At 44.2% G+C, this 27,881-nt stretch overlaps 1 protein-coding gene across 5 annotated transcripts in view; it reads left to right on the forward strand.

The window, feature by feature from the left end:
- Positions 1 to 27,881, forward strand: part of clcn2c (chloride channel 2c) — a 96,567-nt gene that overhangs the window by 47,904 nt on the left and 20,782 nt on the right. For all 5 annotated transcript variants that reach the window (XM_039765178.1, XM_039765160.1, XM_039765185.1 and 2 more), the window contains 6 exons: positions 70 to 148; positions 266 to 391; positions 879 to 963; positions 1,516 to 1,617; positions 1,692 to 1,776; positions 12,246 to 12,401. In XM_039765178.1, the coding sequence (XP_039621112.1) occupies positions 70 to 148; positions 266 to 391; positions 879 to 963; positions 1,516 to 1,617; positions 1,692 to 1,776; positions 12,246 to 12,401 (633 nt within the window). The remainder of the gene's footprint in view (positions 1 to 69; positions 149 to 265; positions 392 to 878; positions 964 to 1,515; positions 1,618 to 1,691; positions 1,777 to 12,245; positions 12,402 to 27,881) is intronic.

Genomic DNA, 27,881 nt, shown 5'->3' on the forward strand with positions numbered 1-27,881 from the left:
GTTGATTTGGGAGTTAATGACCTGTTTCACATCTGCTACTGACTGGGCACCATTTTCCTGTTTCACCAGAATGAGTCACGCAATATTGAAATGCTGGCAGCTGCTTGTGCTGTGGGAGTTGGCTGCTGTTTTGCTGCACCCATTGGAGGTAAGCACCACCATGGCCACAGTTTTACATTACTTTTTTCAATTGCTGCATTTGTCTGTTTTCATAGTCCTTGTCTCCCCCACTCCCTTAATGACTCACACAATGGTTTCTCAACAGGTGTACTGTTCAGTATTGAAGTAACCTCAACCTTTTTTGCTGTCAGAAACTACTGGCGAGGCTTCTTTGCAGCTACCTTTAGTGCCTTCATCTTCAGAGTTCTGGCAGTTTGGAACAAAGATGAGGGTGAGCCAGCTGTAGTATACATTTATAGTACTTAAGCTGTTCATATATGGCTTATGATCTGCATGTCTAAATTTTTGGTTTCACTATTACATAGCTATTAAGCAGGTAATAGAATTGTCTTCAATGTAGTTGTCAATACAAGTTGACATGTAGCTACTTTGCCAGAATATATCAAATTGTTCCCCTATCAAAAGTAGTAACTGTAGAGACTATGGTTATTTGACCTTTGTATCCTTCTGTTATTACCTATGGCTTATTCAGAGCTTGGCTACTGGAGTGGTGCAGAATTCAGCAAGGGGCTACTCTCATTTAAGCTTTGCAATTGGTTAGTTGAGCAGCATGGAAGTGTAGATGTGACCTATTTTTTCCTTTGGTACCCACCAGCTTGGTCACTGTACAGCACATATAGTGTACCATCTGAATTTATTTCTTTATAGCCTAGTTTTTCAAGTCTCAGACTCATACCAACACTCTCTGTGTATTGCAGAGACCATCACTGCTCTCTTTAAAACAAGATTCCGCTTGGATTTTCCCTTTGATCTCCAGGAACTCCCTGCCTTTGCTGTCATTGGGTAAGTGCCAGTTTGGCTCTCCATTCCACTCTGTTACCCACCCATAACTGACCACATGTTAGAATGTTTTAACATGTTGGAGAAGTAGTTCAGGTAATAGGTATGGATGTCAGTCCTTTAGAGAGAGTCTTTGGTAACTTATTGGAGATTAATCTAGGCATCTCTGGACTGTTAACATAATTAATTTGATTTCGGTAACCCTAACGTCTCCTCAGAGTAGTCTGTTATTTACATACATTGTTTCTCACTTGGATCACTTGTTTGAATCACTTGCCAACTTATTCTCTTACTGATGGGATGATCATCAGACTATTCATTTTCACATCTGATAGACTTCTTGGCTTCTAGATAAATAGCCTTGTGTGAAATCCATCATCTCTCTTCTGCCTGTTGACATTTTGATTGCATATTGATGCCTGGGTCTGTCAGTGGGCAGTAGGTGGCTGGCAAGTAGCTAATGATTAGGTAAGCTAAAGCTTAGTAGCCTGCTAGATTGGTGACCCTAAGACTTGAGAGTGTCTGTATCTTTAACATATGCACTCTCTTTGACAGGATTGCCAGTGGTTTCGGAGGAGCTCTGTTTGTCTACTTGAACCGAAAGATTGTGCAATTTATGAGGAAACAGAAAGCCATCAATAAATTCCTGATGAAAAAGTAAGAGATACTATTTGAGTGTTACCTGACCTTGAAGCTTGCCAGCTGCATAATCTTTTATTTTTCATAATCAGACGCCTGCTGTTTCCAGCACTGGTCACTCTGCTGATTGCCACTCTCACTTTTCCACCTGGCTTTGGGCAGTTCATGGCTGGCCAGGTAAGTGACACTGAAGCCCACTTGTAAACATTTGAATGGGTGCTCAAAATGGACAATGTGTTTTCATGATGATGTCTTGAGTGTTTACAGTGTGTATGTGTAAAGTGTTTTAAACATACATACATACACGTATATCTTTCCAAAGTTTTGGGTCCTTTGGCCAATTCTGTAATTTTAATGAATAATAAACCTTAAAATAAAGATATTACTAAATTTCAGTGTAAAGTACAGAAGCGCTAAACATTTTTTGAGTTTGAAATTTGTTTTATGTTGAAGGAAAAATGGAAATATCCTGCTTGCATAAGTATTCAGAATCCTGTTTGTAATATTTTACAGAATGTTTTTTGCCTGTAACCGCTTTAAGTCCCTTGGTGTAAGTATGTGCCCACTTTGCTCAGTTTTCAGAAATGATTCTAGCCCATTCTTCCAAGAAAACGTGCTCCATATTTTTCGGATAATACGTATGCACCACAATTCTGAAATAGTGTTATAGATTTCATTCAGACTGAGATCAGGCTTTTTACTGGGCCATTACACTTTTTGTCCTTCAGTCACTTTCAACATTATTATCCTTGTGTTTTATAATCTTTGTCCTACTGAAAAAGTAAATTTTGGTCAATTCTCAGTTTTGTGAAACAAATTGTCTTGAAGTATTTGCTTATATTTTCAACTATCTACTCTTCCTGTTATTTTAACCAGATATCTGGCTTCTGCTGATGAAACATAGCCCCACAGCCATATGTTATCAGTACCATAATTCACCATAGGTGCAGTGTTTTATGAGGTGTATACAGTGCAACATTTGTACCACACATCTCTTTAAATGTTGACCAAAACACTCTACATTTTTCTCTTTTAGCTACAAAAATGTTTCCCCTATTGCAAATGGGTCACTCTTATGCAGTTTTCCATTTTTATTTTTTTGAGTAATGGCATTTGAGTAATGACTCAGTTGATCGAGCTGCCCTGTGGAACATTCTGAGGGTTCGCGGGATTCCCTTAGGGTTGCTGGATATCGTGGTCGGGCTATACACTGGTACTGTGAGTGCTGTGCAGAGTGGAGGCAGAACCTCTGTGTTTTTCCCAGTTGATTATGGGGTTCATCAGGGGTGTGTTCTTGCTCCTACTCTGTTCAATGCTCGTATGGATTGGGTGTTGGGCAAGGTCATGGGGTCCAGTGGAAGTGAAGAAAGATTCACGGATTTTGACTTTGATGACGATGCTGTGATCTTCACAGAGTCAATGGAGGCTCTAATTGGGGCGCTCGAGAGTTTGAGTGAGGAGTCTAAGTGTCTGGGCTTGTAAGTGTCCTGGATAAAAACCAAGATCCAGGCCTTTAATGACCTCTTGGGCACAGCCATCATCAGTGTGTCTGTCTACGGAGAGACTGTCGACCTTGTCGAGAGGTTTACTTACCTTGGCAGTGACATTAATGTCTGCGGTGACTCTTCCTACGAAGTCAGTAGACGGATTGGGAGAGCATGGTGGGTCATGAGGTTGCTGGAAAGGGGGGTGTGGTGCTCCCGATATCTTTGCAAAGGGACGCAGGTCCAAGTATTTAGAGTCCTGGTGCTTCCTGTCTTACTATATGGTTGCGGGACATGGACGCTATCCAGTGACCTTCGACTTTATGTCGAATGAGCGGTTGCTCATATTGTCCTGAATGAGGCACATTACCTACATTGTGAGGGAGCGTCAGTTACGGCACTATGGCCATGTGGCACATTTCCCCAAGGGTGATCGAGCTCGTAAGATTCTCATTGCTGGGGACCCGAGTGGCTGGACCAGGCCGAGGGGTCGCCAACATAACACCTGGCTGCGGCAGATAGAGGGTCATTTCTGGAGAGTGGGACTGGACCGTGTGTCTGCCTGGGGGTTTGCCAAACGGGATCCCAAGTTGTTTCATCATGTAGTGGGTGCGGCAACGCACTGTACCAGTACACGCTCCCCAACTTGATTTGACTTGCATTTTTTGCGGCCCCCACCCATCCAGGTCTCATAATATAACTAACAGTTGCCCATTAGCCCAGTCTCAGCTAATGAACTCTGAAGTTCCTTCAGAGGGATTGTTGACTTCTCTGCCTCTCTCACAAGTCTCTTTGTTTACTCAAGAATTTTGAGAGACAGCCTTTTCTAGGAGGTGTAGGTGGGACAAAACTTCCACTTCCTGATTAATTGAACCAACAGTGTCCATGTGGACATTCAAACACTTAAATATTGTTTTGTACCCTCTTTTATTACTTTTTGCATCTGTCCTTTTTATATCTAACTTCTTTGGAATGTTTCTTAATTATCTTTTACACAGATGTTATAAGTTCATAATGATTCATTATCTGTTGTGGGGGGCAGCCCGGACACAGACAGACAGACATGATTTTATCACCCAGCACATGTTTATTATACACTATTTACAATTATGAAACACATACCCCAGTGCCGCAGCACCAATCACCCTCAGTCCAGGCCCTCAACCAAATGCCTTTCTCTTCTCTTGACCGCCTCCACTCCTCTCCTCCGAGCTCTGTCCACTCCAGCTATCGAATGGAGGGAGACGGCCCCTTTTATAGTCCCCCGGATGTGCTCCAGGTGCCTACCGGCAATCTTCCATTGGCACTCCCCTGTGTGGCAGAAGTACCGGCTCCGCACCTGGAAGCACTCCGGGTGTCCCCGATCCTCTTCCCCGCCCCCCCCAGCACTTCCGGGTATGACGGAAGTGTTGAGGTCCAGGGCTCCAAAGGCATTGGGGTGCCCCCTGGCGGTTACAGGGCTGAGCTTCAAAGCTCTGTACCTGTGGTCCCCATAGCTACCAGGGCAGTCGCCTCCTCATGGTCTGGAGGAGGCACAAGCCCTCCTCTGGTCCTCCTGGGCATCCCAGCTGGGCACCACCCCCCACCGCGTGCCACACTGTACAGTTTTTGTCCTAAAAATATGGTGGTTATTTTAATGATTTATTGGTTGAGGCTAATTGTAAGATAATTGTATCCTTATTGAGCAGTTCTTTTTCACTGGTGTTAACTTTTTAATAGATTCCCCAACAGAGGGATGTAAAAGTTATTCAGAAGTGTATTTCCTTTTTTTCTAATATGAAATGATATCACATAAAACATTTTTAATTTTAGTATTTTGAAAAAGTATTGCAAATTTTATTTTTTTGGTAGAATTTGTTATTCAGTAACATTAAAGAATTGAGCAAGGGACTGAATACTGGGTGGGTGTAAGTGTTTCCAGAGCAAAGGAATGAAAACTGCCAGCTTGAAGAACAATCTTTGTAATTCACTTTGATGGTGAAACCTCTTCTCATTGTTTCAGTAAGGCTTCACCTCCAAAGTGCTTTTTATGTTTCATTATTCAACAGCTGGTAGGATGAGTTTGTTTCTTTGTGCATTAGTGATGTTTCAGGTTGGTGGATTGACAAAGAGTCAATTCTGCTTGACTGTTATGATCAATCTAATGGATGTATTTGAAATAGCAGTTCTCACATTATGTTTTCAGAATTTAATCGGAAGAAGCATAGTCTCATAACTGTTCATGTCACATGTATACAGTGAATTTCTGCCTGCTCTAACTTCCTAAATTTTAACTTTTGCACATATCACCTTTGAGTAGCACACAGCTTGCTGTCCGAAATCGCAAACGTAGGACTGTCCTGTCAATTTATATAAATGTTATCTTTTTTTTTAATATCTTTGGAAGGAAAGGCATTACAACTAACATACCCAGGACAGTCTTTTAATTTATTTAACTGGAGAGAGATTGCAGGCAGTATTTTCAGGTTGCCCACAGTGAAAACAGTTGTGCTCATTTAGGACTGAAGCATTGCTGTGACAACAGCATCTGGCAAAGTTGTTTTAGAGGTGATGTGCAGGCTGCTTGGGAGGAGCTTCCGGTGACTCCATCACAATGTCCTGCCATTATGCCAAGCAAATGCCAAGTTACAATGGACCAAATGAGTAAGGACTGCAACTTTAAGCTTTCCTTCCAAATGGCTTGGGTATCCTTGAGCTTCAGCACCAACTCAACACTGGTTTAGACATCCTCTTGGAGTGCTTCACCTTATATAAAGGGCAAACCTCTCAGCTATGTGCTCTGCTGAATCATCCCATTGCCAACATTGCATAAGAGGAACATGATGCTGCGCCTATGAGCTGTATGAGTGGTGCAGAACAATCCTCTAACCACAGAGGCACTTCCCTTGTGCCAGGTTATCTTAAAGAGCCTCAAAGAGGCTGTTATCAATACAGTCCAAACAAATGTCACAAAGGACCCCCTTCACCTCACCATTCAGCAGTAGAGTAATGATAGCAATATAATCATTCTGGTACCAACTCATCATCCTGGCACTCATCTCAGTGGTATTTAGGAGACATTCTGGGTCATTTTTTGGAACATGACCTTATCATAAACAGAACCTCTTATGCAAGCTTTCAACAATATCAGGAGGCAGAAGAGCAAGCAGAGCATAATAGTAATGCTTTGTACTACCCCACTTGTGGCATATCTTGTCCCAAAAGAGGGCACTGTGGTGCTTAAAAAAGAGACCAAGTGTTTCCTTTGATTGCAGTTACACCCCTTATTTTTAAAATTCTATATAGTGATTAGAAAAAAGAGTAAACTGTGATGTCATGCCAACATTGCAAGCACAGTGTTAGCTCAGCATAAAGATGAGCACATTCTGTCGGGGAGCCAGCATTTAATAGAATTTTTAGTAGTTTCCTCTTCATCTGTAAAAGTATTGTGATTCCTCAGAAGCAGATCTCTGTGCTGTCCACCATCATGCAAAAGAAAAGTCTGAATAGTTCAAGGGAAGGATCAACATGGGAGTGGACTAGTAACAATGTTGCTGTGCTCTCTTTTAAAGGCTTCAATTATCATGCTAGCCTAAAAGTGTTGTAGACTGCAGTAGTGTAGGTAGCTGATACATTAGAAATAGTTTTTAAGTTGTGTTTGGTTTTTATAGAAATTTCTGGACAATATTGCCTTGCAATGAGGAGTTGTGTCTTATGTTGCACAATTTTTTCTATACATTTTATATACGGTAAAATGGGACCAAATAGGGACTGTAATTGCAATGATGCAGCTATAGTACAGGACAGAGTTCAAGACATAAGTCGTCCTGGTGACAGGAACTCTGTTGTTATCGCTTCCAGTAATAAATGTACACCACCAGTGGGGTATAGTTACCCAATATTAAACATGGAGAAAGATTAGTACTTCTAAAACATCAATGTAATGTAAGTATATTGGAAGTGGAAATGTTTCTGAAGTCCTCCATACCCATAAGTGGCAGCAGGAGAATTATCTGCTGTACATTTTGCTTCCCTGGGGCCATTAGTAAGAGGGTTTATAGGATGACTGAAAGTTTTCCAGGATAGGACTTAACAATACCTCCTCACCACAGGTCAGATGTACTTGTAGTCAGGAGGTGTATGTAGTATTTGCAAGGATTATAGTTGGAATGAGAAATAGAGACAAGAAGTGAGAAAGGTGTAAGGACTGAGCAGGAGAAAATAAATGGAGGTACAGTGAGGTAGGCAAAGGGGCAGCCACCCTTTACTATAGATAGGGATTGACCTTTATGTAGTTAGGACCAAAGGGCATTTAAGTTTATTATTTTCCTGTAATTTTTATACCTTTATTACCAAATACTATCAAACATTTCACTGTACATTTTTGTCATAATAAATTATCAGTCTACCTATCCTATTTACCTGGCTCATCCTTGATTATGACTATCAATGGTCCTGGGCTCAAGAAGTGTGGCAGCTGCAGCCAACCTGGACTGCCACACATACATACACACACATTCACACACACAGTGCTTCCTTTATATTCATGTGGTTATTGTATGTACATGAAATAGTATGCCACATGCAGTAGTTCCTTTTGTATATTTGCACATTTCTGACACATCCTGTGTGTTCTTATGTACACAGAGCTGTAAAATAAATTGTGCTGTAATGGGTGTGACTGAGTGTTTATGGTTTTATGTTTTGTGTTCTTGTTTGCAATGTAAAGCTTCTTAGATTGGTTCTCATTGTGAAAGGTTCTATAACTTTATGATTGACAGTCCACACAATACACACATCCGTATGGATGGATTGTGTTTGAAATAGTGTGATGTGTGTGAGAGTCAAATTGTTCCAACTGTATGTACTTGTGTTTTTTTTTCCTTTCTTCTCTTTAAATCAGCATTACAATTGTCATGATCTGCTGAGCTTTTTTCTGTTATTTTGGGTTTTATGAATGACTTCTTATTTTGCAAAAATGTGTTTTGAGACTTTCACCATTTTATTTTGCTGTTGCTGTAGTAAATGCTGGTGATCATGATTGAAATCACATACAGTCATATGAAAAAGTTTTTGGAATCCCTCTCAGCCTGCATAATAATTTACTCTACTTTCAACAAAAAAGACAACAGTGGTATGTCTTTTGTTTCCTAGGAACATCTGAGTACTGAGGTGTTTTCCAAACAAAGAGTTTTAGTGAAGCAGTATTTAGTTGTATGAAATAAAATCAAATGTGAAAAACTGGCTGTGCAAAAATTTGGATAACCCTGTAATTTTGCTGTTTGAATGCATGTAACTGCTGAATACTGATTACTCACAATACGAAATTGTTAGGATTAGCTCGTTAAGCCTTGAACTTCATAGACAGGTGTGCCCAATCATGAGAAAAGTTTATTTAAGGTGGTCAATTGCAAGTTGTGCTTCCCTTTGATTCTCCTTTGAAGAGTGACAGCATGGGATCTTCAAAGCAACTCTCAAAAGATCCGAAAACAAAGATTGTTCAGTATCATGGTTTAGGGGAAGGTCACAAAAAGCTATCTCAGAGGTTTAAACTGTCAGTTTCAACTGTAAGGAATGTGATCAGGAAATGGAAGGCCACAGGCACGGTTGTTGTTAAACCCAGGTCTGACAGGCCAAGAAAAATACAGGAGCGGCATATGCGCAGGATTGTGAGAGTGGTTACAGACAACCCACAGATCACCTCCAAAGACCTTCAAGAACATCTTGCTGCAGATGGTGTATCTGTACATCGTCCTACAATTCAGCTCAATTTGCACAAAGAATATCTGTATGGCAGGGTGATAAGAAAGAAGCTCTTTCTGCACTCACACCACAAACAGAGTGGCTTGTTATATGCAAATGCTCATTTAAACAAGACAGATTCATTTGGAACAAAGTGCTTTGGACTGATGAGACAAAAATTGAGTTATTTGGTCATAACAAAAAGCGCTTTGCATGGTGGAAGAACACCACTGCTTTCCAAGAAAAACGCCTGCTACCTGCTGTCAAATTTGGTGGAGGTTCCATCATGCTGTGGGGCTGTGTGGCTAGTTCAGGGACTGGGGCCTTTGTTAAAGTCAAGATGAATTAAACCCAATATCCAACAAATTCTTCAGGATAATGTTCAAGCATCAGTCACAAAGTTCCAGCTGAGAAAGGTTTTATACTTGGTAATGCTTATGATACATTGTAGAGTCTGTACACTGCCACATTTTATTTCTTCTTGTTGTTGTTAGACATATTACATATTCATGGAAACATTTATATCGTTGCTGTGTCCATGCTGTTCTTGCTAAGCCAGATGTATAATATAAACATCTGGCGACAACCATGAGTATATTCTGCTTAAAACTGGGTGGGAACAATTCACCGGCTCATTGAGTGTCACATTTCTACACCAATCCAACATCTCATGAAGGTGATGCTCAAAATTGAAGCAATGGTCTGGAAATGCAAAGAGCTAACTTATTATGATAAACTGTTGTTGCAAGTGGTTGGGGACAGTACTCACCTGGGACGCCCGGAAGGACCGGAGGAGGGATTACGCCTCCTCCGGACCGTGAGGGGGTGACCGCCCTGGTGGCTATGGGGACCACGGGAAAGGAGTATGGAAGCTCAACCCTACAGGGGCCCGTGGTCTCCGCCAGGGGGCAACTGAAAGCCCGGAGACCCCTGGTTCTTCCCTCCAGAAGTGCTGGAGGGAAGAAGACCAGGGACACCCGGAGTGCTTCCGGGTGCACAGCCAGCACTTCTGCCACACCAGGGAGTGACGGCAGAAGTTCATTGGGAGGCACATGGAGCACGTCTGGGTGGATATAAAAGGGGCCGCCTCCCTACATTTGATTGCTAGAGGAGAGGAGAGGAGAGGAGTGGAGTGGAGGCGGTCAGAAGAGAGAAAGGCATTGTTGAGGGCCTGGGCTGCGGGTGATTAGTACAGGAGTGCTAGGTTGTGTGTGTGCACTGTAAATAATGTATAATACACGTGTTGTTGGTGATTGAACCTTCAGTGTCCGCCTGTCTGTGTCTGGGCCACCTTCCACACTGTCTACAACTGAAAAGTCTACTGAAAAGACCCCTGTTTAATATAAAAATGTCTCTCTGTTATAAAAAAAAAAATCTTGCAAGTTTGGAAGGAGACGAGACGTGATTTTCTCAGAGAGACACTTTCATGTCCCCATAAACAAATGGAAATTATTACTCAGTGAAATAATGGAACAGCAAAAAGCGATTGAATATGTTGTTCGGATTTAAACTTTAAGTTGGAGACTTGTACATTGTCTAATTCGTGTTGTCATCAGGGAAAAGTAGTGTTTCTTCCCAGTGAAGATGCGTATCTGTGAGAATTAAAAGATTTGTTGTTTGGTGAAAGTACCCCAAGACAAATAATTTCGCATTTGTGTGAATGCTATTGCCAGACACATTTCTTGTAGAGAGAAAGAAACAATATTCACTCATGGGCAGTTATACGTTGTGTTGTCACGATGTAATTCCAAACACGGAATCAAAATTCAATGCGATATTGATGAAAAGGTAAAAGAGAAAAGAGACTGAATATATGGACATAGGTGATATCACCGAAGTGTGCCGCACAAGATGCAGATCACTCAGCCTGGGTGCAGCATCAAGCCAGCAGCTGATCAAGCAAAGAGGAGGTTAAAAAAAAAAAAATGTATTTTATCACCATTTAAGAGGGGGTTTCGGAGGAGCGACAGCGTCTCCTTGTGGTGCGTTCAGCCCCCCTCTTCACAACACAAGTGGCAGAGACGCGAAGTGGCTGGCGCATAGTGTAGGCCAGGGGTAGGGAAAAGGATTGACGAGCGAAGCAAGCAGGATGTGATGCCCCCTAGTGTGTTAAAAATAAACAATCTTTTAGTAAGGGAAAAAACCTTTTTGTAACATGAGATTATACATTAGCATTCAGATAAATCAATGGACTATTACTAAAAGTGAATAATAAGTTGTTGCAGGTACTCTGTATGCTCTCAGTAGTTTAGTGTAGGAGTTCATGTAAGGCTGGAAGAATTGACAGCTATGTTTGTGAAAATGTGCATTCAAGTAAACAATGTGTCACACCCTGTCAAAAGGAGGTGAAAAGGACTGCTGTAAAGAGAGTTGATAACAAAGAACCAAGGGAGATGTAGATTTTAGTGTTTGAAGAAACAGTATCAACAAATCTGCCTAATGACACCAGTAGAAGCACAGACAAGTCTACACAACATCCACCTTTGACTGCATGCCTAAACGAAGTAAGTTACGATGATTGTCTTGGATATTTAAACATGCCAGAATATAGTCTCAAGTGTTTTAACATGTAGTATATTCATAGACCGTGATGCTCATTTAAACTCTATTTGCTATTAATATGATGTAGTGATGAAATAGTCATAGTGACAGAAATATTTCTCAAATGTATGGAGCCTAGTAGCTGCAGTGGTATGTGTGTGTTTTTGTCTCTTCTGTCACAGCACTTGTTATGTTGTATAGTAATTAGGCTTCTGTTACCTTGTGCTACTGACCTTAATTGATAGCCGCAATTTTAGCTTTTTATTTTCTCTCTGGGTAATCTTTTGTTCGGTGTCTTTTGCTCTTTCCCCTGAAACACTGGCGGTTTAAAGTTCATGGTCTGGAGAAAATGGTGGCATGTGCTTTAGGAAGAAACCCAGCTGACATAGCCCAGTCAGCATCAGATTTCGCTAATATTCACAACACTATTAACAGGTTGTCTCCAGATGCGTATTCTTGTCCAAGAATTGCATCTGGCCCCGCAAGACCAGGGCCATACTAATGGGCACAGAAGCAAGTACCCACATGTAGCATACATTTTGCATCATTATTGCATTGTTCATGTGTACAACTGAAAATGTAAAGAATAATCTAAAATTCCAACGCTGGAAAATGTATTTTGTAATTTGCTTTTTAGCAATATCCTTTTTTCACTTGGTTTGTGAGGGGAAAGTGTTTTTGCATACAGTAACTTAAGGCCAATTATATTCCAGCCTTATGTTCACTAATATATTCTTCCCTTTTAATACCTGTGAAATATCTAAATAAACCACTTGTAGCAACCATAGAACATAACTGCAGGTCGCTTTTTGTGCATTTCTTAAGTGACTGGAGTGCTCAAGCATAACTTAATTGTACATATGTTTGGCTTGAATTGGCTATTCTGTATTCTCTCCCCAGCTGACCCAGAAGGAGACGCTGGTCACTCTTTTTGATAACCGCACATGGGCTCGACAGGGAATTGCTGAAGAATTTGAGTATATTAGTATCTCGGAGGCATGGAAACATCCTCATGCCAATGTCTTCATCACACTTGTTGTCTTCATCTTGATGAAGGTATGAATGACTTTTAGTATCTATGTTCATTAAGAATGTCTAGTGAATATGTTCCTTTTATTTTATGTTGTTACATAAGTTTACAGTTAAAATAAATACAAAGAAGTGTTACTCTTTATTAGCAAAAATTTAAATCAGAGTTATTAAAAGTTTATACTGTTCACATGATCTATTATGGCACATCTGCCCATTGTTCTCTTATACAATAATAAAAATAAATAAATATCAGACTACAGTTTATGCTTCTGTACCTACTGTTCCTTCTCTTTGTATGATGCATTGCTGTTTTATGTTGTAGATCTACTTAGTCTCTTTTTTGTTACTTTCAGTTACATTGTCTGTCACTAATTAAATTATATCCTTGTGAATTTTAGCTTTATAGTATAGCTCTGCACAAGTTTCTGATTCTGATATGCTTTTGAAATCTGTTAGGTTTACATGTTAAACTCCCTTGCTACACTTGATAACTGAAAGTGCTTTCTTTTTTTCACCTTTGCTGTGTTTTCATTGTACTGTTTAGTTTATGTATTTGAAACATTTTTGAAACCTTGTTAAGCATGTGAGAGGTGCATATTATTAAAGGCACTGTATAAAATTAAGATTGATTGATTGCACTTCCATTGCATCAGGGAGTCCTCTCAGATCTGACAGAGTCTGACTCCCAGGGGTCAAGCTGCTAGATGCAGTTCTGCTTTTAGATTAACCTTGATTGGTTTAAGCTTCTGCAGAGAAAGATGACAGGATCAGACCACTAATAGCTAAAACTGTAGATGTGTCAAAATCTGTGGAATTGAAGCTGCCAATATTTTAATTTCTAAAATATCAAACTTAATGCCAAGGATGGTGTAACAAGATCATACTCTGAAGAAGTATGAATGCAGAATGCCAAAATTTGATAAAAATCCAACAACTAGCAAGTAAATATGCAGAATACTGAGAAAGGCAAACAAACAATTTAAAAAATAACTGCAAAACAATCTCCTCGTCATAATGTTTTAAGGATGCTGATAATGGGATGAGAAAATTTACCAAGAGGAAAAACTGCTGGCTTCTGACATCAAATACTATAGTAGTCCACTGAGGTTATGCACATACTGAGATATGACATAAATGTACAGTATGTTTCAAAAATACAAGGACACAGCTTATCAATATTCACAGCATCTGACTTCTATAAGTGTAAAATGGCATGAAATTGATACTTACCAGGATCAAACTCCTAAGAGTAAAGGGGTGGGATCAGAACTCTGATAGGGGCAGACTTCAAGGATGTAAAGCTTGAGTAAGTTTAGATATGACATGAACAGAGTTCAATATGATAAAGCCACAAAATAGTGATATCTGGCAGACTTTGGAGTGACTTTTCAAAGGGTAAAGTACATTAAAAGTGATCCTTGACAGGATGCAATCTGAAGGGGTAAAGTGTCAGAATGATGAAGTCTGACAACAGTGGGCACCTGGGAGGTGAGTTTGTTTTAATACAATTATGTAATGGGATCACTTTTATGTAAAATTGAATGGCGTCGACATCTAGTACAATCAGGCTGTCAAGCAGTTCAAATACTTGATATCTGACCTGTGGAAAATGCTTCATCACTTTATTTCATGTCACATCATCGAGCAAACACCAACTGAGTTTGGCATTATGTCACCTGCTTACAGAAAAGCTGTTCTTCTGTTACAAACCCTTATAATACTCTTATAATAGCCAAATGGTCGTATCTTGCCAGCAATAATATAACGCAGTGTAACATGACAAATATTGACATTTCGGGTGGCAGTGCCACCCTGTCTTGTTGAAGTCTTCAGTCCCACCTAGCCACCTGTTCATGCAATTACTTGCCAAATTCATAACTGCATGGTCAATCTCATGTCGAAAATAAAAGGGTTTTATTTGTTGTTTTACTGGCCACAATTTCTGGCAGTAGGTGATGAGAAATTGGTGGTAACGCTAAAGTTCAAAAGATCTCACTTTTCTCGTCTCTCTATTATTTAAAAAAAAAAAAATCTTGGAAGCAAGACTAGGGAGACGAGATGTGATCTACTCGGAAGTCAATTTGACATTATGCTATTACGCTATCATTACGTTATAACTTATTAAGTTTATTACATAGCAAATCACCCAAACAATCCCGGACGATCGAGAAGTGTGCGAACTGATGACATGAGGAATCGTCGTTGCGCCAAACTGGAATCGTCCTCACATAAATCAAAGTCATCCAGACAATCTGGATCTGCATAATTAGATATGGACCGCCCTGTGTGTGTGTGTGTGTGTGTGTATGTATGTATGTATGTATGTGTGTATGTATGTATGTTTATATACATACACATACAGTCAGGAGCAGTTGTTGCGGTGGCATAGTGGACAGGCAGAGATCTGCCCCATCAAGCCTCCCTCCTGCACACGAGCAATAGCTGTGTGCATGAGGGAGACTATGGACCACGGGTCACCGTTTGCCGCGAAATGCCCCCCCCTCCAGCCACCGCTTGCAGCGTCCCCAGACCAAAGATGACGGAGCAGCAGTGACTGAGGCGTATGTATCGCAGCCCCGTTCGTAAGTCGTAGGTCGGATGTCTGTAAGCTGGGGGCTACCTGTGTGTATACACACACACACACACACACACAGTGGAACCTCGAGATACGATCGCCTCTGTATACGAGAAATTCAAGATAAGAAGAAAGTATGAGTGAAAAATTCGGATCTAAATACGAGCATTGACTTGCATAAAGAGCCACGAGCCAGGCTGTGGGTATGCGTGACGCGTTTCCCGATCCGCCTCGACTTGGGGATTCACCCAAGCTGACGCTGCCCGCCCGTCAGCTCACTCAGTGTTCCTTGTTCTCACGTAGCGTGAGGATCAACGCGTTTGTGCGCTTGTGATTTCATTGTTTTGTTTTGTTTTTTTTGCATTTAACGTGAAAATAATTATTCCACGATGCCTCTCAAGAAGATTGTTGCCTCAGTGCTGCAAAGAAAAAAGGGAAGCCATGGCCGTTGAAATTAAGAAAGAAATCGTAGATAAACATGAGCGTGGTGTAAGAGTAAAGCAACCTGCAACTAAAAGAAAGTTAAGTGATTCTGACCCAGAACCTGCTTCCAGTGGGGTAAAATTCCCAAGAAGAGAGAGGAGAGCCTTCCTGAATCAGAGGGGGACTCTCCTTCCCCACAGTAACCCATTTTATTTACCAGTGTTATTTATTAAAGGTAAACTTTAATTATTTTAATTAAAGGTAAACTACAGTATCTATTATTTATCAGGAAAATTGATTTTTATGTTGATATTTTTGGGGGTGCGGAACGGATTTACTGGATTTCCATTATTTTCAATGGGGAAGTTTTGTTCTAGATACAAGAAATTAGCTATACCAGGTCAGTGCTGGAACGAATTTAAACTCGTATCTAGAGGTTTCACTGTGTGTATATATATATATATATATATATATATATATATATATATATATATATACACACTATATATATATACATATATATATATATATATATACATATATATATATACATATACATATATATATATATATATATATATATATATATATATATATATATATATATATATATATATATATATATATATATATATATATATATATATTGTCAGGGATGCCAGGGGCCATGACCCGGCCGGGGCAGGAGGGACGGAAGAGGGTCAGAGCCCTGCCTGGATCACGTGGGGTTCGCCTTCCGGGTTGCTTTGGGGACCACGGGTCAAGGGCATGGAAGCCTTTCCCTGTAGGAGCCCGTGGTCACCGCCAGGAGGCGCCCAATGCCTTGGGGACTTGTTTCCCCAGCACTCCTGCCACACCAGGAAGTGCTGGGGGGAAGATTTATAACGCCGCCCGGAGAGCAGCCGGGAGGACAGCGGCACTTCCGCCACGCTGGGCGTGGCGAAGAATGCCGGGAACACCAGGTGCTCATCCGGGTCAGCTATAAAAGGGGCCGTCTCCCTTCATTCAGAGCTGGAGTCGGGTGGAAGGAGGACGAAGCAGTGGAGAGTGGAGGCGGCCCGAAGAAAGGCATTGTGGCCAGGACTTTGTGTGATTTGGGGTTTGTGCACTGAACTGGGTCTTTGTGACCATTATTTGGGGGTCTTTACGACCAATGAACTGTAAATAGTGTAAATAAACGTGTGGTGGTTGCGAAAAACAAGATGTCTGCCTGTCTGTGCTCGGGTGCCGTTGACATCTGGCGTAGTCGGCAGGATGCTCCGCCTGTTGCAAGGCGGGGACCTGCAACAAATAAATTTGTTGTGGACGGCCGGGCGCAGCAGGGGACACCACCCACGTTCCGCGGGTGCTGCGTGCACACAGCCCCGCGGAGAGAAGAAACCCCATGGACCGCCAGGGGTCCGTTTGATGGCCATACTTCCCTGACACGGGCGGGCGGTATGCCTAGCTGGAGAGCAGCGGTCTCCAGGGATCGTGCCGTTGCTGCAGGCCGAGACGGCATGGCGTCGGAAGAAGCCTCGCCGAGGAGGTGTCCTCAGTTGGACGGGTCCGGGAAGGTGAGTCCCCTGCCTAGTGGCAGCCGGCCCGGGAGGGCCGGGCGTGTTTTTTCTTTCTCAGGCAGGGACCTCCCGGATTCACGTCGGTGGCGGGCGCATGCCGGTCTGCAGGGCGCTGGCAGCACAGCGGCAGCCGCGAAGGCTGCGGAGAAGGAGACGCTGCGTCTCGAAGAGTGCTGGCAACAACAGAGCTGCCGGCAGGCATCGACGCCGAGAAAAGGGAGGCAAGATGGCCGCGGACCGGACGTCCCTCCCCCTGACAGGCACGCGGTTGGACGGTGTGTCTTGGGTGCCCGCCAATGACCGAAGAGAGGCGGGACCAAGGAACGTTCGTCACAGGCCAGGGGGAGACCCGATTGGGCCAGAGGAGAGGGCCCACAGGAGGTGGCCGACGTCGGAGGCTGACGTACAGGTAGGACCAACCTTCTCGGCCTGCAGCAACGGCACGATCCCTGGAGACCGCTGCTCTCCAGCTAGGCATACCGCCCGCCTGTGTCAGGGAAGTATGGCCATCAAACGGACCCCTGGCGGTCCGTGGGGTTTTTTCTCTCCGCGGGGCTGTGTGCACGCAGCACCCGCGGTACGTGGGTGGTGGTCCCTCCTGGCTTCCCGGCCGGGTCATGGCCCCTGGCATCCCTGACAATATATATATATATATATGTATATGTATATGTATATACATATATATATGTATATGTATATATATATATATATAAACAAAACAAGCTTTATAGCGCCCGACCCGCATAGAATAGGCAGAGGCACGTGTTCACACTCACAAATATTTATTTTTCTTCAGCTGTGTGACACGTCTTCCCCGTGCCACACAGCCCAAACACAGTCCAAAGCACAACCACAAAGAAGTCAAACACAAACCCACACTTTCCTGCTCCACCACTCCTCCCAGGCAACCTCGTCCTCTTCCTCCCGATTCTGGCCTCGATTGCTGGGAGGCAGGCCCTTTATGCCCCACCGGAAGTGATCCAGGTGCCTGACCAGCTGGTCTTAATTGCACCTCGGGTGGGGCTGATAAACCGCCCAGTGTGGTGGCTGGAACTCTGCAGCACCCCCTAGCGGCCACCCCATCTCCCAACCGGGCTGCTGTGGTGGACTCCATGTCCCATGGAGCCACGGGGGAGATTGAGGAGGAATCCAGTGCCAGGAGACTGCCCCAAGCGCCCGGGAGGTATTGCAAAGTCCATGATGGCTCCCCGGGGCGTATGCATCAGAGGCGTCCCGGCGGGCATGGGACCCGGCTGTCCGTCACATGGCCCCTCCCTCAGATGAGGCTTGTGGGGCTCATCGGCCTGCCCGCGAGGGCGGTCTTCTCCAGGATGGGGAGTCGGCATTCCTGGTTCCTGCTGCCCTGTAAAACAGAATAAACAGGTCTGGGGCGTTGCCCGATGTCCCTCGGGACAAGCCCGCCAGACATGGCCACCGCGGCCACAGTCATAACACCGCCGACTCCCTCCAGTACGGCCCCTCTGCATGCGGAAGCAGGCAGGGAACATCTGCCCCTTCGCCCCCTCCGAGGAGGGCTTGTGACGGTTCCGCCCCTCTGCAGTGCAGCCCTCCTTCGGCTCCCAGCCGTCAGGCACTACACTGCTCTATGTACGGGTTTCCGGTTTCCTCTTCCGGTTCCCCTTTTCCTTTGGGTCGCACTGGCGGTCTGAGTCCCCTATGAGAAAGGAGGGACCCGCACCGCCTGCGTCCCTTTGGACTGCCGCAAGACTGGCGCTAGCGGTCGGGGCGGGGTTGTTTGGCAGCCGGTTTCCACCTGCTGCCTCCCCGCACGCTCGTCCGCCTTGCTGTCAGTCATCACAGCAGCCTCTCGTGGTGGGCGGGTCCGCCTGACAGGCAGTACTAAGCAACACTGCTGCCGTCGCGTCCGCCCCTTTTCTCTGCGGTGCCGGCTTCACTTACCTGCACCGCTCTGTCCTGCCGGTGGGAGGCTGGCCACCCGCCGTCCACGAAGCCATTCAGCCAGGGCCCGCACGGGATACCGAGCTTCTTCTCCAGCCCCTCCTTCGCCTCCGACAGGACCTGAAAAACTTGTAAAAGGGACTGTAGGGCGAGGACAACGGACTTCACCTCCCCTACAGCCCAAGAAACATTAATAGTGGCGGCCGGCGGTGGATTTGGGCTCTCCGTGTCGCCCTCCGCCGACCGCGTGCCAAGAAGACCCTGTGGATCCCCCACAGGGCCCTTCGGGTAGTCTGGAGGAGAGGGAAGGGCGTCCGTCATCCCCGCCTGCCGATCCTCCTCGGCGGGTGATTGACACACGTCCCCCCCCCGTTTACCTGTTTCGCGGAGCCGCTCCTGCCCCACTTGCAGGGCCGCGCTGGGAAGCTTCGTCCGGGCTCTCCTCCGCCAGCCGCTGGCTCAAGCCGAGGAAAACACAGCTCCGCCTCGCCACCCCGAGCTTGCTCCGTCGTCCACGCCATGGACACTCGTCCCCCTGCCCGCACCGGGTGCTTCGCCCCTCGGCGTCCAGGAGGTAGGATGACCCGCAGGCGGAAAAACATACCCGCAACTCGTCACCTACCTCCGGTTGCAACCCGTGCGGCGGACTAAGCGTGGCGGCGTCTGCCAGTTGGCCTCTGTGTCCGCCCGGCTTTTTCTTCCCCATGACAAAAGCGCCAGCAGCTCCTCGGCGGCCGGTTGGATAGTCCCGCTGGTTTGCGCTGCCTGCTTGCGGCCCCTGCGCGTGTCGCGCTTCGCTGTACTGCGTGTGCTGGCTTGCGGCTCCTGCCGCGTGTCGCGCTTCAGTGCGCTGTGCTGTGCAGTCCTGCCCGATTGCTTGCCTGTAGCTGCGTCGGGAGCGCGCTCTCCAACGCCGCTGAGCCGAGAACCGTGCCCCGCGCTGTTGCGCTTCGCTATGCCGGGTCAGCAAGAGTAAAAACCGCAGGTTCCGACCCAAATGGACGGGCCGGGATCCGCACGACTACGCCAGTGTAAACAAGCGCTTTATAGCGCCCGACCCGGCATAGAATAGGCAGAGGCACGTGTTCACACTCACAAATATTTATTTTTCTTCAGCTGTGTGACACGTCTTCCCCGTGCCACACAGCCCAAACACAGTCCAAAGCACAAACACAAAGAAGTCAAACACAAACCCACACTTTCCTGCTCCACCACTCCTCCCAGGCAACCTCGTCCTCTTCCTCCCGATTCTGGCCTCGATTACTGGGAGGCAGGCCCTTTATGCCCCACCGGAAGTGATCCAGGTGCCTGACCAGCTGGTCTTAATTGCACCTCCGGGTGGGGCTGATAAACCGCCCAGTGTGGTGGCTGGAACTCTGCAGCACCCTAGCGGCCACCCCATCTCCCAACCGGGCTGCTGTGGTGGACTCCATGTCCCATGGAGCCACGGGGGAGATTGAGGAGGAATCCAGTGCCAGGGAGACTGCCCCAAGCGCCCGGGAGGTATTGCAAAGTCCATGATGGCTCCCCGGGGCGTATGCATCAGAGGCGTCCGGCCGGGCATGGGACCCGCTGTCCGTCACAATATATATATATATATATATATACATATATATATATATATATATATATATATATATATATATATATATATATATATATATATATATATATATGTATATATATATATATATATATATATATGTATATATATGTGTATATATATATATATTTATATATATATGTGTGTATATATATATATATATATATATATATGTGTGTATATATATGTATATATACATATATGTATATACTGCTCACAAAAATTAAAGGAACACTTTAAAGAAACACATTAGATACATCAGATCTCAATATGAAGTTGGATATCTATACAAATAACGACAGGGCAATGTCTTAGGAACAAAACGATGCCAAGTCTTTTAATGGAAATAAAAGTTTTCTGCCTACAGAGGGCTCAATTGTGTAGACACCCTAAAATCAGAGTGAAATGAAGATGTGACAGGCTAGTCCATTTTTTCAAAACTTAATTTCTGCTACTCAAAATGCTTTTCAGTATCTTGTGTGGCCCCCACGAGCATGTATGCATGCTTGACAACGTCAGGACATGCTCCTAATGAGACGACGGATGGTGTCTTGTGGCATTTCCTCCCAGATCTGTATGAGGGCATCCCTGAGCTTTTGTACAGTCTGAGGAGCAACCTGGCGGCGCCTAATGGACCGAAACATAATGTCCCACAGATGTTCTATTGGGTTTAAGTCAGGGGATCGTGAAGGCCATTCAATTGTTTCAATTCCTTCATCCTCCAGGTACTGCCTGCATACTCTTGCCACATGAGGCCGGGCATTGTCGTGCATTAGGAGGAAACCAGGACCTACTGCACCAGTGTAGGGTCTGACAATGGGTCCAAGGATTTCATCCTGATACCTAATGGCAGCCAAGGTGCCTTTGTCAAGCCTGTAGCGGTCTGTGTGACCCTCTATGGATATGCCTCCCCAGACAATCATTAACCCACCACCAAACTGCTCATGCTGAATGATGTTACAGGCAGCATAATGTTCTCCATGGCTTCTCCAGACCCTTTCATTTCTGTCACATGCTCAGGGTGAACCTGCTCTCATCTGTAAAAAGCACAGGGCACCAGTGGTGCATCTGCCAATTCTGGCATTCTATGGCGAATGCCAATCGAGCTGCATGCTGCTGGGCAGTGAGCTCAGGGCCCATTAGAGGACATGGGGCCCTTGGGTCACCCTCATGAAGTCTTTCTGGTTGTTTGGTCAGAGATATTCACACCAGTGGCCTGCTGGAGGTCATTTTGTAGGGCTCTGGCAGTGCTCATCCTGTTCCTCCTTGCCCAAAGGAGCAGATACTGGTCCTGCTGATGGGTTATGGACCTTCTATGGCCCTCTCCAGCTCTCCTAGAGTAACTGCTTGTCTCCTAGAATCTCCTCAATGCCCTTGAGACCGTGCAGGGAGACGCAGCAAACCTTCTGGCAATGACACGTATTGATGTGCCATCCTGGAGAAGTTGGACTACCTGTGCAACCTCTGTAGGGTCCAGGTATCGCCTCATGCTACCAGTAGTGACACTGACTGTAGCCAAATGCAAAACTAGTGAAGAAGCAGTCAGAAAAGATGAGGAGGGAAAAATGTCAGTGGCCTCCACCTGTTAAACCATTCCTGTTTTGGGGGTCATCTCATTGTTGCCCCTCTAGTGCATCTGTTGTTAATTTCATTAACACCACAGCTGCTCAAACTGATTAACAACCCCCTCTGCTACTTAACTGACCAGATTAATATCCCATAAGTTTCATTGACTTTATGCTATACTCTGATTAAAAAGTGTTCCTTTAATTCTTTTGAGCAGTATATAATTCACTAAGGCAAGACACCCATGGAAAGCACGCCGAAAGGGGTGTGGATTCACTAAGACGCCCATGGCGCACGCAGGAAGGAGCCACACCCACCAAATCTAAGACCATTGGATACGACGACAACTCGCAGAACCACGCCCACCAACTTGGACGCGATGACACAGGAAAAACGGCGTCATTTATGTTCGTCTGTCGTAGAGTTCACATGCACCTCTGAGCCATGTTTCTCGCGGAAGTGAATCGCTATATGCAGCGGGTAAAACGGTTTGCGAGGGGTATCCTTAAAACAATTCGTTAAAACACAATGAAGGAAGCAGTCTTTAAAAACCAATAAGCCCTGTGCCTCTGTTTCATTACCGTCTCACCTGCTTCACCAATGCAGGTCCTGCAACAGTCGAGACGCTCTCTCAGCAGCTGACCTTCTCTGTGCCTGACTGGTTCACACAGAGGCAGCGCGAGAGAAAGCCGCGCACACACACAGGCAGCGCCAGAGACAGACAGAGGCACACACACAGGCAGCTGGTGGGCGGGTCTCCGTGAGTTTCTCTTGCGAGCGGGCACATGACCAGGCGGTGTGTATGCTTCGAGAACCAGGGTGGACACAGCAGGACTATCTAAGAAGAGGCATGTTTGTCGCGGATGTGAATCACTGTATGCAGCATGTAAAACAGTTTCCGAGGGGTTTCCCATGGCCTTACAGTTGGTGGGATGGTCTCTGTCAGTTGCTCTTTCGACCGGACACATGACCACGCAGTGTGTATGCTTCGAGGGCGAGGGTGGATGCGACAGGACCATCTAGGAAAAATAATGTCGCGGATGTGAATCGCTGTATGCAGTGTGTAAAACAGTTTGTTTGTCGCAAATGTGAATCGCTGTATGCGCCGTCTAGAACAGTTTGTGAGGGGTGCCCCATGGTCTTACAGTTGGTGGGCGGGTCTCTGTTGGTTGCTCTTGCGAGCGGGCACATGACAAGGCAGTGTGTATGCTTCGAGAGCGTGGGTGGACGCAACAGCACCATCTAAGAAGAATCATGTTTGTTGCGAATGTGAATCGCTGTATGCAGCGTGTAAAACACTGTATTGTATGTTGCCCTCTCCAGAGTTGCATCTTTTCATTCACCTACAATTGTATCCTCAAAACCAACCCCATTTGGACAACTGTGTCTTTCCGGAAGTGTTCACCCATCAATACATAATTATGCGGCGTATGCTATGCCGCGGGTTGGCTAGTACATCATAGTTTGTCAAGAAAAAATATTGATAACAATGTATTACTCTCGATTAATTGTGATGTAATTGTTTTATCTGACCATACTTATTTTGGAACTCCTATCATTATGCACCAGAAGTCCAACTCACAAATGGTTACTTAATCCATTATTGCTAGCTGATGATGACTTTATACTGTAAAGTTCATTATTTTCTTAGAACCTAATTTGTCCCCAGAGATTTCTGTAAGAACAATCTAGGAAGTGTTTATGGCAAGATTTAAGAGGACAAATTATCTTGCATGTTTCACATAAAAATAAATTGCAGACTAGAAGGACATTAGAGCTGTTTACTGAGATTCCTATAACTCATCAGGAATGTGCACAATTGCCAAATTATGCACTCTTAAGCAGATGTTGTCTCTATTAAATATGAATTTAAACTTTTGATTACAAAAGAAACAGCAGCCCATCAAAAGACCAATAAGTTTTGCTGTTACAGCCTCGGCTATCCAACTCTGAAAGTAATCTGCAATTATATAGATCAAAGAGGAAAAGACAATACCTCTTTATGCCAATGTTGGACCTATGTTGGATCTTGGACCTTTACTAATTTTTGCCATTTGTATTACATTTGCTAGGCAAATACGCTGCAGCCTCCTGGCACCCCTGGCCTGCATTAATCAGGCTAGAAAATAACACCGCAAATTTCATAAGATTTCTGGATTCAGAATAATTTTAGAATAAGAGTGTGCTTTTAATTTTGTGCTGGATGGATCACGCTAGATCACTTCCCAGTAACTGTATCAAATCAGTTCCGAGACCTGGGAAGAATTATTGCAAGAAAGTAAAAGTATCTCTTGAACATAATTTTGGTATGATCATGGAAAATATTAAACAAGATATTAATAGATGAGTGTCCATCCATTTTACTCCAGCCAGCAAAATTAATATTGTTAAAAGAAATAGCCTCTCAAAGATAATAGACCAATTTCAGAACATCACTATATACTGTATATAATAAATCCTCCTTTAAAAAGATAGACTTCATTTTGACCTCATTTATGTGGAATGTTTAAACTTAGGTAATGACATGTTACCTTCAGCTTTAGATCTCTGTAGAATCCCCTTTTTACTGCTTGGACAGTAAATTCTAGATAAGATTAGATAAACATTATTTAACCCCATGGGGAAATTTAGGTCCATGTAGCAACAGAAACATAAAATGTAAAGATACAGACCCACAGGACAAATAATACAGCCACTCCATCTATTTACAGATAAATAATAGAATAAATAGATAGAATACATATTGTGCAGATATTTCATAATAAGCTAAACAAATACATCAGCAGGATGCATTTTGTTACCTCATGGCAGTGAGCAGGAAAGGCCCCCCTTAACACACCAATGTGGATTGAGCATGTGGGTAGTAGTAGAGGGGCCTTCTGGAAGGGATGAGGGGAATTTTTCTTGGTGGCATCCAATTTTGCCATCATCCTCTTTTCCACAACAGCTTCCAGTGTGTCCAGGGTTCGCCCTGTGATGGAACAGACTTGAGTGATAATGGAGCAGGCTGCAATAACTGGGCTTCAAGTATCCATTCACTAATACATTGGAAATAAGCAAAAATTTGCAATTCCACACCAGCTTTGTGCTCTAGCCAATACCAATTACTTTTGGTTACGAGCAATCTAGGTTTTCCATTCATTAAAGATAAAGCATCAGTGTAGGACACAATTTCAGACTATCAGTTCCTCCTATATGTGATCATTACCTATAATGTGCTAACTTCTATATGTGTCTATGTGAGCCCACCATATATTTGTGTGATTGTATTTCTTTATGCCCAGGTGTGTTTCTTTTTCTCAGTAATCTTACATCTTTTCAGTGATTTTACCCACATATGATTATTGTGTGCCTATGTATGTTTTGTTTTGGATACATGTGTTAATTAATTGCACATGCATGCTCTTGTTCTTGTATTGCTGAAAAGCATGATTCTTTGAGTACATGTAGATGCAAATCTATCATTTTCTCTGTTATTATAGGTGTGGATATCTTTGTCAGTCCTTGAGTTTGTCAGTTGGGATACTTAAGTGAGCATCTGATCTCCACTTTCTTTGGATTTGCTGTAGTCTCAGTATTTCTGACTTGAACTACAGTGCAGAGAGTGAGAATGTGAAGCACTAGGTGGTGCACTTGAGTGGGCTGAAACAGTTTGCTGTCAGTGGCCCCTTCTCAGTGCTGGAACCACATGCCTGCTGAAATTTCATTATTTAGTAACCAAAGTAGCATGACACACAGTTACAAACCGAGCCTACACCTTTCCCTATATATATATATATATATATATATATATATATATATATATATATATATATATATATATATACACACACACCCCAAACGTTACAGAAGTTGCAAAGTGGATGCGGCACAAGGTACCTGCCTCTTGGAAACGTCAGATTAAAAAATTTGAATTTCTGTCATATAAGAGTTAGGCATTTGTATCAGGGCATGGAGTCAACCTGCCAATAATAGGGCTCACATAGACTGATGGTTCCAGTGGGCAGAATGAACATTTGTTCTAATTAAGAAGCAGAGCTAACAGACTTTTTTGGCATATCTTGAACTAAACAATGCCATGGCCATATTTCTCCCATGGGATTGCCAGAAGAATTACCAGTGGTGGGAAAGCTCCAGCTTGCCAGTTTCTGCACTCCGTCACTCCAGTCAAGATAAACTCTCCTGGAGTGGCGTGTCAGAGAGATTAAGCCGACTTGGCGCCCAGCAACTCATGCTGTTGACAGGGTGTCGCCTTCAGGTACTGGGCTCTACTGAGAGGCTGGCGCTTGTGTCAGCACTTGTCAGCAAGCATGCCACTTATTACATTGTACGCATGTGGGGGACTGACCTTGAACATTTTTCTACAGAGGACTTTGTGGATTCGTGCAGCTGATCTGGAAGATGATTGTCTAGTGGAGGGGGTATTAAGGGTTTCACTTTGAAATTGCCCAGTCAAGTATGTTGCATTACCAAGAAGTGTACAACACCCCTTCTTCATAAACTGTGTGTCATTTTAACTGGCAGTGGACACAAGTGAGGCAGTGGTGTCCATCCATCCATTATCCAACCCACTATATCCTAACTACAGGGTCACGGGGGGTCTGCTGGAGCCAAGTAAGATATTTGAGATCATTTTGTATCAGACTAGCAGAGACTTTCAAAAACTATTTACCATGTCGCACTGATCGTATAACCTGATCCTGCATCACATGTATTAAACATGCTTGTTTGTCTATCCAGTTGATAATGCCCCTACCCCGTTTACTATCGGAGTATGTTTTGGATATACAAGCCCGACCCTTTTGACTCCCAAATGAATTTATACCTTCCTTAATCTGGACCTGTCAGATATTCATTGTTGATTATGTGCCTCACAGATTTGCTGGCAGTACCACCCACTGTCCCCTTTCAGTGTGACTATACAGAAATGGCCCTGTGCCTGGTAGAGGAAGTTAACAATTGATGCTGTCGGGCATATTTCAAATGACCACTGGCAGCCGATTTCCTGTGGTTTCCAGGTGTGGAGACACATGATGCCGAATCTCAAATTAGTGGCCTGACGCTTTATGGGTGACTAATGACAGTAATTTGCAGCTTTCCCTTGGTGAATTTCAACTAGCACCTGCATTCTAGCATACTGTCACTGTGCCATGTCAGCATGGGCAGGAGAGGTCAGTAGATTTTCTGCCCTTAATAGCAGGGCTGCAGGACTGGCATTTCTGAGAACAGAATATTTTTTGCTTATTGAGTTCAAGCTACAGCCATTCTGCACTAAACATAAAAGGAATGGTTGCTACCCTCAGAGTTGTGGTTGGCAAATGCCAGCTGGCCTGATAGAGATGGGTTTGACACATCATGATGCTGGCATGTGTCAGTGACACAGACGCGTTGGCAGAACAGCAAGATATTCTTGAGGGGGCTGAATGCACAAGCAGAATATGCATGGGGGTCAGTTGGATGTATAGAGAAGAGGCTGGCTTTCTTCCAGATTCTATTAATTTCAGTGGGGTGCTAAGAGGGTCAAAAAGGATGATTACTGACAGATGTGGGAGATGCAAATAAGGATGTAGATTAAAACGAGTGAGATCCTGGAGCAATGGCCTGCTCCAGGTCTGCAAGGGAGACATTTAAACTAAAGGCACCTGTTCCAGCTAGATGTGACAGACTGCAGTGTGGATTCATTGCTGCATTGTTACTTCATTACAGGACCCCCACCCCCTGTGCCCCTCAGGGGTTAAGTATAACATGCTGATCGGAGGCAAACTAACATAATGCAGGGTTCAGAAAGAAAATGCATGCTCAGCAAATTATCCCAGGGGTGGGAGGTTTTGCTGCTCTTTGAGATGCACACTTGCTGC

This window comes from Polypterus senegalus, chromosome 1 (assembly GCF_016835505.1).
Source record: "Polypterus senegalus isolate Bchr_013 chromosome 1, ASM1683550v1, whole genome shotgun sequence".
In the NCBI taxonomy this organism is placed as follows: domain Eukaryota; kingdom Metazoa; phylum Chordata; class Cladistia; order Polypteriformes; family Polypteridae; genus Polypterus; species Polypterus senegalus.